Source organism: Scophthalmus maximus, chromosome 10, assembly GCF_022379125.1.
Source record: "Scophthalmus maximus strain ysfricsl-2021 chromosome 10, ASM2237912v1, whole genome shotgun sequence".
NCBI classification, from domain to species: Eukaryota; Metazoa; Chordata; class Actinopteri; order Pleuronectiformes; family Scophthalmidae; genus Scophthalmus; species Scophthalmus maximus.
The window spans coordinates 18350648-18364591 of NC_061524.1; the positions used below are offsets into that span (position 1 = coordinate 18350648).

At 41.7% G+C, this 13944-nt stretch overlaps 1 protein-coding gene across 2 annotated transcripts; it reads right to left on the minus strand.

The window, feature by feature from the left end:
- Positions 1 to 20: 20 nt before the first annotated feature.
- On the minus strand, positions 21 to 13345 carry edrf1 (erythroid differentiation regulatory factor 1). 2 transcript variants are annotated; one of them, XM_035606473.2, is made up of 26 exons: positions 13076 to 13345; positions 12685 to 12971; positions 10056 to 10249; positions 9392 to 9458; positions 9180 to 9305; positions 8932 to 9056; positions 8685 to 8829; positions 8146 to 8247; positions 7933 to 8054; positions 7543 to 7654; positions 6561 to 6708; positions 6340 to 6451; positions 5995 to 6106; positions 5465 to 5749; positions 5270 to 5341; positions 5011 to 5158; positions 4413 to 4604; positions 3898 to 4098; positions 3134 to 3352; positions 2715 to 2941; positions 2409 to 2567; positions 2141 to 2290; positions 1775 to 1928; positions 1258 to 1373; positions 992 to 1164; positions 21 to 888 (listed from the first exon to the last, which is right to left on the minus strand). In XM_035606473.2, exons 2-26 carry the CDS (start codon positions 12781 to 12783, stop codon positions 726 to 728), a joined length of 3723 nt encoding a protein of 1240 aa, XP_035462366.2. In that variant the 5' UTR covers positions 12784 to 12971; positions 13076 to 13345; the 3' UTR covers positions 21 to 725. The 2 variants fall into 2 exon arrangements, with proteins under 2 accessions (XP_035462366.2, XP_035462367.2); XM_035606474.2 differs by lacking the exons at positions 12685 to 12971; positions 13076 to 13345 and having other exon boundaries at positions 9392 to 9495; positions 10056 to 10194.
- Positions 13346 to 13944: the final 599 nt, after the last annotated feature.

The window sequence follows — 13944 nt, forward strand, 5'->3', positions numbered from 1 at the left end:
GCTTAAAGGGATTCAGTGAGTACATTTTTTAAAAAACTTTTATTTTCATGTCACAGCAAACCATGTTGATATAAACTCGCATGTATACATGCATACATACAGCAATGTGGAGTTTGCATTGGATGTTGCCAAACTATTGCACAATGTTCTTTTGGAAAGCAAATAATTACTATGAGCCTATTTTAACTCGTCAACCTTCAATCGCACTTCCATCCATTTTATGCACAGCATTATTGGCATTACTGAATATAAAAAAACTATCAATTATATTAAAATTAAATAATTTTCTGAGGCTTTTGAAGCCCGTGTGTAGATATTATATGCAAGTATTCAGACCCTCTTTGAAAATTTCCCATTGGCATATGTTTTGTTTGTAGATTAGACAATCTAGGTGATGATTGTTAGACTCCTCCTACACGGAGGGGCTTTAAATGTGACTCACAACTGCAAAAGCAATAAGAAACGTGAATAATACCTTTTGAATTTACAGCAAAAATGTACAATTCAAAACCTGTGATGCAAATGTTAGAAAAGGCGTTTTGAAGGCGCAGGAGGTGAATTTAGCTTTGAAGCCGTACATCAGAGTAGGACACTGTTGCCTGAGGACGTACCCGTTAATACAGATGTCAGTGTTTCCTGCCACGGCATTTTCGTAGCAAGACAATTCCCCAGAATTCAGTTGGGAAAAGTCTTGAGGGTCTGCCTTGTCATGGTTTATGTCCTCCTCATGAATGTGTACTTGTGATGTCACTTCCTGTTTGCGGGGTCAGCTGCTGCAGCAGCTCTATGTAGAGCTCAACCCGGCCGAGGAGAGGTGCACTTTTTTCCGCTCTAAGCAGCTTGGAGTACACATTCTTATAGGTTTTCAATAGCTCCTCATCCTTATTGCTGTAATAAACACAAAAGTCAGGAGTGAGCATTGTGAACATGAAAAGGATATAAGATACATACACATCTAGACATACAAAGGGTCAATTCGATTCTTGCTCACCTTGGCTTCCGTTTCGTCGTCGTCATCAGTTTGACAAGCTGCAGCAGCAGGAAGGAGAAACTTGGCTCAAACACACTGATCAGCTTCATCACTTCCTGTAGGTTCAGTCCTGATGTGGGGCCACTGGCCACATCGGGACACTGTGCTGATCCAGAAGTCTGCGGTTCACTCAGCTACAGCACCAGAGGTGACAGGAGAAGATGGTGTGACTGCGTGTGATCAGTTGAAAGGGCAACCGAACAAAGAGCATTTCCCGCGAGACTGACCTCTATCTGCTCGTCCTGCAGCTCCTTCTGAATCAGCTGGAAAGCATGGCGAGTTTCTGTCATGATCTCCAGCGCTGCGGTCAGGCTCTTCAACTTCGCCGCGCTGCTACTCTGACCTGCGGAAACACAATATGAAACATTGCTGTGGACAGAAATGCTTTAATATTCTCTAATTCAATCCTTATCTTATGAAAAAAAACAAGAGGTTTAAAAAAGAGGAGTAATGCAACAGAGCTGTTTCTTGTCTTTTTTTACGGAGACGTAAAGTTATATTATAAATTATTTCAAAGCTGGTGAGGTGGATTCCTTCAATATTTATCAATTCAAATGTTTAGGAAACGTTACTTTATTCTGAAAGGGTATAACGCAATAGATGTTAAAAAGGTTTTTAAAATGTCAAATATGAAACAAGATTTTAATATGTTTTGTTTGTGTTGATATAAGGCTGTATATTTCTTATTGTTCGGTATTGGTTTGTTTTCTTTTAATAAAAAAGGCGGGGGATCTAGTTTCTCACCTGCCATTGTAAACTCAGCAAAGGCCAACCTCTCCAGAAGTGTGCGGAGCAGCTCACAGGGAGCATCTTTGAGGCTGAGGAACAAACACACAGCCTTGCTGTAGTGAAGCTCAGCAAGGCTCCTATGCTGCTTCCTCAAGTGTTCGTCCCCCACCTGTCACATAATTAAGAGCCAAAAGCACAGACACCCTTCAGTCTTTATTATACTGCCATAGGAACTGCTATCACTGCAGATCCTTTTTCATGCAGAAAAAAATAACACTTTTCTTTTGGCATGATGAAACAGAAAACTATGATAAAAAGGCATGAATAATTTCATTCAGAATAAAGAAAAATACTTTTTTTCTCTTCTTCATGATTTCCCACCTGGTTGCGGAAGCAGCTGTGGTACATGGAGGCCAGGCGGTGGTGGATGGTGGCAGCTCTATACTGGTAGAGCGGCTGACGAGCCGACTCAGTCTGAAGGTCACAGTATTTGAGGGATTTCATCATCGCTTCAGTCACCTCCCGCTCAACCTGGGGAAAACACAACCATGGATGATATGGAAAGATTTTTTCATCTTGATAGGATTTGTGACGTTAAAAAAAATGAAAGCCATTTCAAAACACAAAAAGAATATCTGTTAAAGCACACCTGCTCCTGGGCCTTTCTGGACAGTGGGGCGTAGTCCTGCAGCAGTGTGGCCAGGGTGAAATAGGTAGTTGACAGCTCCCAGTTCACACTGTCCCACACTGCTGGATGCTTCTCTCGGCTCGCCAGTGACCTCATAGCTCTTGAGTAGTAGTCTATGGCCTGGGTTCAAATTAGATAAAAAATAATGAATTTATAAAGAGCATGTTAAGGAAGGAACAAGGTGTGGTAAAATAGAGAAAAAAAACATCAATATAATTCTCCATTGCTTCGGTGTGAATGAACGATGCAGAATTCAAGACGTGACACCTTGTTATAGTAGAGGGCCTCTTCGGGAGAGAACTCTCCTCTGCTCTGGTCGCCAGAGATGGCGCAGTGGGCCTGAGCACAGATCCTCATTAGCCTGCCAGTGTTACACAGCAGCAAGGCTGTGTTGGTGCTGTCCCTGATGGCTTCAAAGTCTGTCATGCCTTTCTCAAAGAAGGCAAAGCTTTTTTTCCACATCTCCTGCTCTGCCAAGGACACAGACTTCTTTACTGCAGAGGGGAGAAGGAGAAGCCCGGTTAGACACAGGCTTTGGTAAGAGCAGCAATATAAAATCTGTTGTGTGATCAGTTTTTTGTCCATGTCTTTGCCTGATCCAACTGCAGTGATGGCTTTGTGTCACTGGCTAGCAGTAAATTATACTGGTCACAACAATTGTTAAAATCTGCAACGGTTTCCCGTACCTTCTTTCTCGGTCTGCATGGCCGCAGCCTGGTTCATATAGTACACTCCCATCTCGTTGCGGATGTTTCCCAGCCGCTTGAGCACCTGATCCAGCTGATCAGACTCCCGATCTTTCAAAGCGTCAGACACGAGCAGTTCGTACGCGGCCTCGTAGCACTTGCTGCTGACAAACAGCTGGTACTCCGGGTCCGTGGCCAGGTCGGCTGCCATGTTGAAGGCTTGTGGGTAGAGAGGAAAAGGATTGTCAAACGGAATGACGAATAATTTAACATTTTAAAAGGAAAGAAATAGTCATTTTTGGGGTAAATACCAGTTCAGTCAGGACCACTATAGTCAAAATGTATTCATTTCAATAATCGCAATTAGTTCTTTTTGGCAGTTTGGCTCTGTGCTGGGACCTCCCTGCCCTTCCACATGCATACATGGAAAGCATGGGGTAGGGGGAGCACACAACCCTACCCTTCCATGAGCCTTAATGGAAAGTGTGGCAGAGAGAGCAGCAGCTAAAGATTCCAGCATAAAACAGGGCAGGCAACAATTACAACACATGACATTGATTAGGTCAAAGCAGGAAGAGTAGGCAGGCTAAAGCAGCATAGAAAAGGATCAGCTGAGCCGTAATCTGATGTACTGGATCGAGCCTCAGCTTGACTTTGTAACCTGCCTGAACTATCGCTACGCTCAATTTGTGGACCAAAGTTCAGTACATCAAGCAAGAGAGATGACCATTGTGTGTTTTGTATGTTTGTCTTGAGTGACTGACCTTGGCAGCTGCTCTCCCTGTGCAGGCTGTGCAGGATCTCCTGGTCCTCTTTGGTCTGGTAGCTGTATTCCTCCAGGTAAGCCGCCCTGTTGCTGGCATTCTGGGCCAACATTAGCTGGATGTCCCCACAAAGAGACAGGCACTGGCTGTGAAACTGCAGCACCTGCGAGTGAAGTGTACCGCTCACTGAGCAATAGGCATCTGGAGGAAACCGTAGAAGAGGAGGGGTATCAGAAAGAGAAATAAATGTTTTAGATATTATATTGCTTCACAAGATATTGATGTAATGGTTTAAGTATTGGAGTAGCTCCATGCACAATCTGATTGGAGGACCTGATCTGCCATAAAAGAAACAGCAGCTTGTTCCATTTTCTTATTAAATTGTTATTTCATTTGTGAATAAATAAAACATTATTATTTTGGCTGGAAGAAATGTACAACAAGGAAAAAAAGAAAGAAAGAAAGAAAGGTAAACTAAATTGAATTAAATTTTAAACAAACTTAAGTAACCTTACCATGACACTGCAGAGATAGCTTGATGTAGCGCAGAGCTCGCCCGTATTTCATTAAGTTGGTGGCTGCATCAGACAGGACGTAGTAGGCCTTGGAGGCTTTGAGGAAGAGCTGCAGCTTCATGTGGTGCTGCCACGAGCCGGGGATCATCCCTGAGCGCGTAGGGAGCTTCTGGTCGGTCTGCACGGGCCCCGCTGGTGAGGGTGAGAGTGAGAGTGAGACAGAGAGAGACAGAGAGAGACAGAGACAGAGACAGAGACAGAGAGAGACAGAGACAGAGACAGAGACAGAGACAGAGACAGAGACAGAGAGAGAGAGAGAGAGAGAGACAGAGACACACACACACACACACACACACACACACACACACACACACACACACACACACACACACACACACACACACACACACACACACACACACACACACACACACACACACACACACACAGACACACACACACACACACGTACGTACGTACGTGTTGGAAGACCCAAGAGAAATAAACATTCGAGGTTGGAAGACGAAAAAAGGTACAGTGTATTATATTATGTGGCATTAACATCGGTTATCCTTTAAAATAAAGAAGGAATGCCGACCTCTTTCAAGAAGAAGAGAGATGCCTTTCTCAGAAGCGCAGGCTCCAATAGCGTCTCTGTCCTCATATTTGAGAGGGATCGGTGTGTTGGGGTCTGCAGCTGGGAGATCACTCTCCTTCTTAATGCTGCCGTCAACCGCCTTCAGGCCCTGTGCAGTGCATGTCAGCGATTATTAACTGGTAGATGACAAAGTTCCTTGGACACATCGCATTGTTAGCATTGTACGTACATTACACATGAACATCATGCAGAGACTCACCTTTAGTACGTAGCTGAGGACGTGTCTGCATCTCTCCTCCTTGTCATGAGAAACTGGGAAAACACCACTTGGCTGCAGAGATTTAAAAAAGGTAAGATTAGCTTTTCTTTCTAAAAAAGATTTTACATAACGCATTTATCTGGATGCTCCATTCTCTCTTCTCAGGGTCCAGGAGAGGGCAGGAAAAGCACTCACTCTGATCTGGTGAGTGGATTTGTATTTCTCTGGCACAGACAGCTCCCCCACAGAGCGGATGACCGCCACAGCTTTGCTGTCGTCCTGTGTCGTCCGGTTGCTGTAGGAGCCGTTCTCGTCGCTGTCCTCAGTCAGCTCCGTCAGCTCCGCCTCCTCGTCTTCTTCCCTGTCTTCATCGCTGTAGCTGTCCTCGGAGCCGCCGGCGCGGAGCGACTCCCCTCCGTCCTCGGGGGGCTCGTCAAGCTGGAACAGCTCCGACAGCATGTAGTGGGCTGAGGCGATGATCTGAGCAGACAGAGAACGAACGGCACTTTTTACTCTCTCTGCAGTCTAAACTAAAAATACTACTATACCATATTATATTATTATACTATATTATAATCAAGAGCATACGATTGATTATTTTACATGGCAGCTCTTTAAATGCAGGGTCTGGATTTAATTCAAGTACAGGAATTTTATTAATCTTCTCCTATTTTCTCTTAATCCATACCACCTCCGTCAGATTGTAATGAAGCGTTTCCTCTTACCTGTGGATGCCTCTCCTGATCCAGAAGTTTGACGCAGTTTAAGAGCAGAGTTCTGATTGTGCCATAGTGCTTTCTGTTTTGCCTCGCCTTCAGCATTAAGTTGCTAGCCACTCTGTGCCACAAAAACACAAAATAATTCATTAGTGTATAAAATTGTCAAATTATCTTTTGGAAACCTTTTGAGAGGATCAGATTGAACCTGAATTCTAACTATGAATGAATAGATTTGTCCGAAATATTGCAAGCTTATAAGATACATACTACAGGTACAATATCAAACACACTTTCCTTTGCATGTCAGAAGTTCTCTTTGGATAGGAAGAAGTGTCTTTCTAAGATACTTACTTGTACAGTAACAAAGCTACAGGAAGAGTGAAGGGATTCTGATATTTCTCTTCTTCAGCCTCCTCGCACAGAGTGGTAAGATCATAAAGCTTCACAATGTCACTCCCACTCGCTGTGGGTTGAAGAAATACAATTAGAAAACACAGAGGCAGACGGGGCACATAGTGCACTGCTCAAATGCAAACTCATTAGTTGTTTGCTGTTGTTGGCTTGTCTCCCACCTTTGAAAAGCCAATAGGTGTGGCCCTCTTTGGTGCAGTTGGACTTCAGGAAGGAAAGGATATTTTGGGCGATGTCTTTCACCACCCTTGTGGAGAAAGTGGAGTTCTCCAGATGAGGTATGTCCTCTGTTTTTATCATCTCGTATTTCTGCAGGGAAGATCACAAAACAATGAAGACATGTACAACCTTATTTTCAAAAGTAACACTGAAAATCAGTCATATCAAAAGGCCCCATATTGTAGAAAGGGAGATTTACATATCTGTTATAAAGCAAGTCTAAGTGCTATATGAATACTGTGAAATTATCAAAGAAACTCTATAAAAAAAGAAGCCGCCAGGACTTCTGTAACTTTGTGATGTCACAACAATACAGTCACCGCCCAAGCTATGCCCCCAGTACGGCCCACAGTTCATCTGCCCGATATCCACGATGGTCTCGGATTCTGCGGCCACACAAACATAAACCAGGCAGGACCAGACACACACACACCAGCACAGTATTAGTCCACCTGGAGTGGCGAGCAGTTGAAGAGAGTGATTTCCACTCCCGCAACACCGCGGATGTTTACCCCGCCACGGCCACATGATGCAGGGTTTTGAAGCAGAACCAGGCCCAATTCTCTGGTGTACAGCTTCCAACCAAATCCAGGCAGAGCATTTTAGTTTGAATCTGATCGTATGTTCAGCTCGTTTGCATTTACCAGTGAGTTTTGCAAAGCTAAAGTAATACGCTCGGTCCGTGACCTGTTATTGGCATACTGGGTGTCAGTCAGACAATCAGGAGAGGCTCTGAGTCCCTCATCCGATTGGCTCACAGACTTGTTTTCCTCTAGCGCTCTTACACTGAAATGTTTTTTGTAACTAAAAGCCACAAATTCTATCAATAAAAAAAGAAAGACAGCTTCTACTATGGAACATGAACAATGGCTTATAATAACTTGGACAATAACAATACTGGACAAAAAGCCAGCAGCAATTTACCTGAACAATGCCATTAACGTGAAAGCACATGACCAGCTCTGGGACATTGCACATGAGATTGTCGAGCCAGTAGTCGATACCTGTCAGAATGTTGATTGGTTTATTGTTGTCCCTGAAAAACACAGAGCGAAAGGGAGAGAGGAAACAAGGGCAGGAATTTTGTAATTAAACAGCTTTATGATTCTGATGAGTCTTTCCAGTTCACCTCCTGAGTGATGCATACTGTATGTCACCACATCCATTTCCTCTACATATATTATGGACATGTACAGTATCTTGTTGGCACAGGCGTGCAATACAATTAAAATGACAGGATTACAGAGTCGTTTTCTCTCCTAGTGAGCATTAATTTTAGAACCCGGGTGAGAGCAAATGAGTTCACATTCCAACCTGAGTCTGAGACTGACGGCAGGATAGCGACCACCTCCGAAAATAGGCATGTTGGATCCGACCAACATGTGGATATCCTCGAACGTCCACATGATGTTTCGCACAAAGTCGTTTCTTAGACCCTGTCGAACAAGTAACATCAGAGTATACGTTAAAACATAAGCTACCACCTGTAGTCATATACCATTCAGGAATGGACAAAGATTGTACTACCTGACTGTTTTCCCCTTCGTTGAACAGTGTTGGGAGGTTTTGCTCTTTGGGTACAGACGTCACCTGGCCAAGAGCGAATTTGCTGTCCAAAGAAACTCTTTCCTGCATGTTTTGTAGAAGGACAATACTGTCAGTGCAAAACAAAAGCCCTCACACACAGCAGCTTACCAGTCACCAAAGAGGTACTTTAAAACTAAAAACACTTGTTATATATTTGCTAAAACAATTCATCACATTAAAAACTGAAAATTGTGAAGGCACAAAAGTTTAATCTCCAATAGAACAGAATTTAACTTTGATCATCAGAAGATGAACTCTGATGGACTGTTCATTTCATTGCAGATCAGGCTGTACACAGTAAATAACTGTCCAACAGCCAAGAAAGTGTCTTGTTTTTTTAAACATTTTATACTATTTATTATTATTTTAGAGATTTAATTATCATATATTTTTCAGACCACTTATTGATATAACTAGTACATTTTTCAAGCATTTTTTTACATTTAATTTATATTTTTCTGAGATCAATTTTTTAGAACCTGCTTGGGAGCATCTGATTCCTCTGCATCAGGCGGAGCGCTGGTGAAGGAGGTGGGCCAAGACGAACTGAACTCTTCCTCCCCAGTCTCCTCACCTTCATTCAGGTTGTCTGGTACAGGCTCCGCAGCACCATCACCATTTATACTGCAACGAACACAAGGTTAGAGCCAAAGCGATTACAGGAGAAGGCTAAGAAAGATTCACCTTAACAAGAAGTGTAAGTCCTAAGGTAAACATATAACTCACCTGTAGTAGAGGAACTTTGACAGGATTGCTCTCTGATACCATTGCTCTTTACTCTTCTTTTTCCTCTGCCACTTCTGATCTATTAGCCGCTGGTAAAACTCTTTCAGCCACGTCCAATCCCCCGTCTACATTGACGCATGAAGGAGGGAGAATACAATCACTTTAACTGTCATGAGGACATTTTAAAGACATGGCATAACAATGCCAGTTAAGGGACTACCTTTGATGTGTAAAAGTAAAATCTGTACCTGAGAAGACCTCATGAAGAGCTCCTGAACGTCCAGCTCATCCAAAAGCAGGGTTCTCCCTACGCGGTGAACGGCCATACTGACCTGGGACTTGCTGTAGGGAATTTTCAAAAGCTTCTTGATGTTCTGAATGTGACAGGAAACAAATGTTAACATCGGCTATATGAGGACGTCTCAGAAACAACAGTGAGCTTTGCAACGGCTCCACACACCTCTGAGTCCGACACCACGTCGACGTCGTCCCCGATGCAATCAATGAAGTCGTAGGCCATCCCAAAACTACGAAAGACCAAAAGGAACTCAGTCACGACAATGTCTGCAAACGGTGATATGGATTAGGGTCAGATTGATTAACGATTTACCAACGTTTACCAAATGAAAATCACAATAATAATTTGGCTAATTGAGGATTATTAGCATTTCAGCTATGCAGCGAGAAGTTATCCAGTGTTTGGTGTCTTGTTTGGTGGCGTCGACACTGTATTATATATAACTCTGTTTTACAAAAAGAAAAAAAGAAAGAATAGATGGAGTCCATTACACACAGGGCTTAATATGGATGACCAGTGAGTAATAATCAGTCTTCATGAGAGCGTTCTGACCATCAACAGAGGCCATCTGCCCAGCAGGTTTCCATAATTAAGCATAGTATAGAGCATGACGCTTTCAGCCCCTATGCCCACTGTGATTTCAACTGACTAACGATATGTTCATAGTAGTTAGTGTTCCCTTATTGAAATAAATGTGGTGGTCAAAACATTCTAATAGCACCAGAAAATGTGACCATACAACTTTTTTTTGTTAAACAGAGATCCACATAGTATCACATTAGAGCACATTAGAGTCGAAGTTATAGTATTTCCCATGATGTTATACCTAGAAAAAGGCTTGCTCTTGCTGCTGGACCCTAATATGGTGGTGCCTGCACTGCCCAGCTGAGGGTTTTCTCTCAGCCAGTTGGCAGGAGGCAGCTTCAGGTCTGTCTTCTCCTGCAGCAGGGCATAGCTGGTAGGAGGTGGGGCAGCAGAGTACTTGACCACGGCACGGCTCTTAATTTCAGTGGCCGACTCCTAGAAAATAATAAAATAAAGGATCATAAGTTAGCGAGGGTGACCTGAGGAATATAATAGATATTAAGTAGTCAAAAATGTTTGTGTTGGTGTGTATAATATACCATATATATATAAAAAATGTTTTATTATTTATTTATTTATTTTTTTTATTACATTTTTTTAATTGGCAGATTTTCCATTTAATTTCAATAATTATTAAACCCTTATGACAAAAATGTGTAATTGAGGCTTGATATTTTACATTCTACCATAAAATGTATTATAAATATATAGAGCTTGAATGACCAAATAAACAAAATCATTTTTGACGTAAAATGTAGATATAAATGCACATCTTTTGTGAATTGTTTATTCTGTGAAATAAAAGACATTTAGACAAACATAAGCGATGATCCCAATATGTCCGTGAACAGCTCAAATGTTATACATCTTCAATATTAACTCTGAGGGAGCCTCCACATTCAATCTTGTGGCCGTGGCCTTTCAGAAAAACCCAAATTCGAGTTTTAAGACGTTAATTGATTTAACTTCACAACTTGATGTAAAGGTGTGTTTTATCAAATTGCTTTAATTCTTTCTATGCGTCAAGTTAACCTCTAGCAGGTTTGTATAATTCTATCATAGGAGGGCTATAATGCAAAATATTTTCTTTAATAATAATAAATTGTTTAGTCAATTAAATGTCAAATGGTTTAAAAATGTAATTATTGCCTGAAGAACAAGTTTTGGTTTTAGGACCACAAAATTGAGAGCTATTAAGTAACCATCATAAAAAAGGAATATTTTAAGAACTTCTCATCCATGGAAATATACTTTGTAAACCAGAAAATCCTAAATTCCTTCTGAAAAAATTTAAATCAAAGATTTTTTCGCAGTGCTTTGTCACTTGCCTAGAAATAATAGATATTTGTCAAATATATTTCAACAGAAAAGTTCTATTTCTATTTATACATCTATACAAAGTGATACAACAGCCAAAAAAACCCAAAAGATGTTGAGTTTATTCTCATAGAAAATAGCAAGTATTTGCAATCAAGAAGTCAGTGCCAGTGCAATTTTTCCATTTATGCTTTAAAATCCAAATGAAATTCAATGATGAATCAGTTAAAATAGCTGTCAGTAAATCTTCTCTCTCACACGAATAGGCGATTGTTCACCTGGTCATTTCAGCTCTTAACCACTGACTGTTTTCTGGTTGTGAGGAAATAAATAATGCAACCTTGTATGCAGTGTGTAATGGTGGTCTGAGGCCCTTTTTAGACCTTGTATTAACATCCGCCTTGACAGATCCAAAGTGGACATCTCAGGGTACAACAGGTCACACCTGCCATTACAATACATTACATACATGCCGTGTGTGTGTGTTTGTGTGTTGGTGTGAGAAGGACAGATAGAGATAGGGGGTACAGCCGAATTGTCAAATTTGCTTAGGAAGTTTCCTAAATGTAGAAATCACTCGGAATAATTCCATCGGCAGCCACGATAAGAGCTTTTTGGATTCTCTAAATGCATAGGAAAGGTGCTTCAATGCTTCCTTTCCTATATCCTTTAGCATAGGGTACACCTCCTATGCAAAAGGAAAGGAGAAATAGAGGCCCCACAATTCATTGCGGCAGCATTATTTAACGTGACGCGCCATAAACGATTAATTAATAAGTAGAGGAAGAAGAAGAGTATGAATAGGACCCTGAAGGGACGCACTCATCATCTAAATTACTGTTGCCTATGCAGCATTTACATCTGATGCCACACGGTGGTAAAACACACTGAAGAATGTTGGATCGAGCCACTGCCTTTCTTGTAGTCCATCTTTGAAAATTTGTAGTTTCATCAAGGCAGACGCACATAAATAACATCCGCCATCACATAATGACGTAGTCTAGTGTAAGTGGAGTCTGATTCTCTAAGCAGCGCTGTTGGCTTTTCCTAAGTCCTAACACTCCTCCTTTACACCTTTCCTTGACCTCATGGCGTGTTCCACTGAGGTTAAGGAATAGTAGATAGCAAAAGACGATAGGAATGACAATCCATATCCACCCAGGGAGATAGCGGAGCCAGGAGCGGAGTCACTGAGAAACTGTGGACACGTGTGTATCCCAGACCACCTCCGAAAACATGGTCTGAGCGATCATATACCGAATGCATCCTCAGTGCAAGATGGGTGCTTTTGCACATGGACTTTTGATTGCATCGCTCAGGACGATTGTTGATACCTGTCTGAACGGGGCCTAAAGGGGCCCAGAGAGAATTGTTTGCCCTGTGCCCCCTCAGGATGTTCCTCTAGCCCTGCATGTATAAGAGGTTTTGGCTGGTAAACAGCTGGGATTATTGTAGAGTGGCTTTAGAAAACCATAAACAACTCCAACTAACCGATGGTAAGAAAGGAAGTTTGATCCTATATGTTAGATAACAATGATGTTATGGTTACTTACATGTTTGCTGTTTTCACCTGTGCAGGCAGCACCACTGATTTCTTCCTTTGAATGATCCAGGGGGGTCCCAGGCTCCGCGTCTCCAGCTGCTGAGCTCATACTGGACACACGACCGTCAATCCAGCACACATCGGCGAGTCCTTAACGACTTGACAACCTGTCCATGGTCTCGTTGACGATATGAACGTTGGCAAGATCAATTATGTCTTTGAAGTGAATGGTGTCTTCAGTGTGCTTCACTAGCCTTACAGGCTAGCTAATCCCAACAGCAACGCTCAACCGTACAGCTATAAAAAAAAAAAAAGAAGGAAAAAAAGTATAGTTATAAAACACTCTTACTGAATTACAGCTAAACTACATTCACATGGGAAGCCGCTTTTGCTTTGTTCACCTCCGTTATGTTTCGCACTTCTACAACTAGTTAAATTAGCCCGCAGCTTCTCTTTCCATCTGTTGTTGTCGAGCACACGTTAGTGCGGAGCGATAGCAAAAAACAACTTCCTGTTTCGCCTTCAAAACTCGTCTTCTTTCTTCTGTCGACCATCGGAATTACTCCGCATTATCATGCACAAACGATAGCCTATAATTAATAATAACGGAGAATGTAGCTCATGCCACGGACAAAGTTTCACCCGAAGCGATTTAATGAGGAGATTCGTATGAACCGGAAGTACTTAGCGCTCGCTTGGTCCTCTTTCTAGAAAAGTTGAGAACATTCTGTTCAGGTCTATTTTATTTTGAAAATCCCTGGAAGGGTTGAGTAAATTAAAGTCTAAATTTAAGTGTAATTTGTAATAGTTGAAATATAATAAGTGTTGATGTACTTTTCACTCCACTACATTTATTTGACAGCTTTAGTTGCCAGTTACGGTGCAGATTAAGGTTATCAATAGAAAACATTTAATCCTGACATGGTTCATTCCACCTGATGCATACTTTTATACTTTTTTTTTTTGATACTTTGAGTGCATTAAGTAAATGCTGCTTTTACCCGAGTAAAAGCTCTGAACACTTCTTTTATCACTGTTAAAACCATTAAAAATGTAATTTTATTGTTTTGTTTAAAAAGAGGAAAACTTTACTTTTTCTGGAATAAATCCTATATAGAGGTTATTTGTGTCTTGAGTTTTTTTTCATTTTGAAAGCGGAGAAGTTATTATATTATATTTTGTTATATGATGTTATATTAGGGGCTTCACGGTTGTGTAGTGGTGGTGGTGGTGGGGGGGCATGATGGTCAGAAGTTACATCCCATAAGGG

What these genes read in the sequence shown, in the direction of transcription:
- edrf1 (XM_035606473.2), bottom strand. Translation starts at nt 12,783, where the DNA reads ATGAGCTCAGCAGCTGGAGACGCGGAGCCTGGGACCCCCCTGGATCAT. An exon ending in GCCGTCAGTCTCAGACTCAG is followed by an intron (nt 7,655 to 7,932) that starts GTTGGAATGTGA and finishes TGTGTTTTTCAG; the next exon opens with GGACAACAATAAACCAATCA. An exon ending in CACCTATTGGCTTTTCAAAG is followed by an intron (nt 6,452 to 6,560) that starts GTGGGAGACAAG and finishes TTCAACCCACAG; the next exon opens with CGAGTGGGAGTGACATTGTG.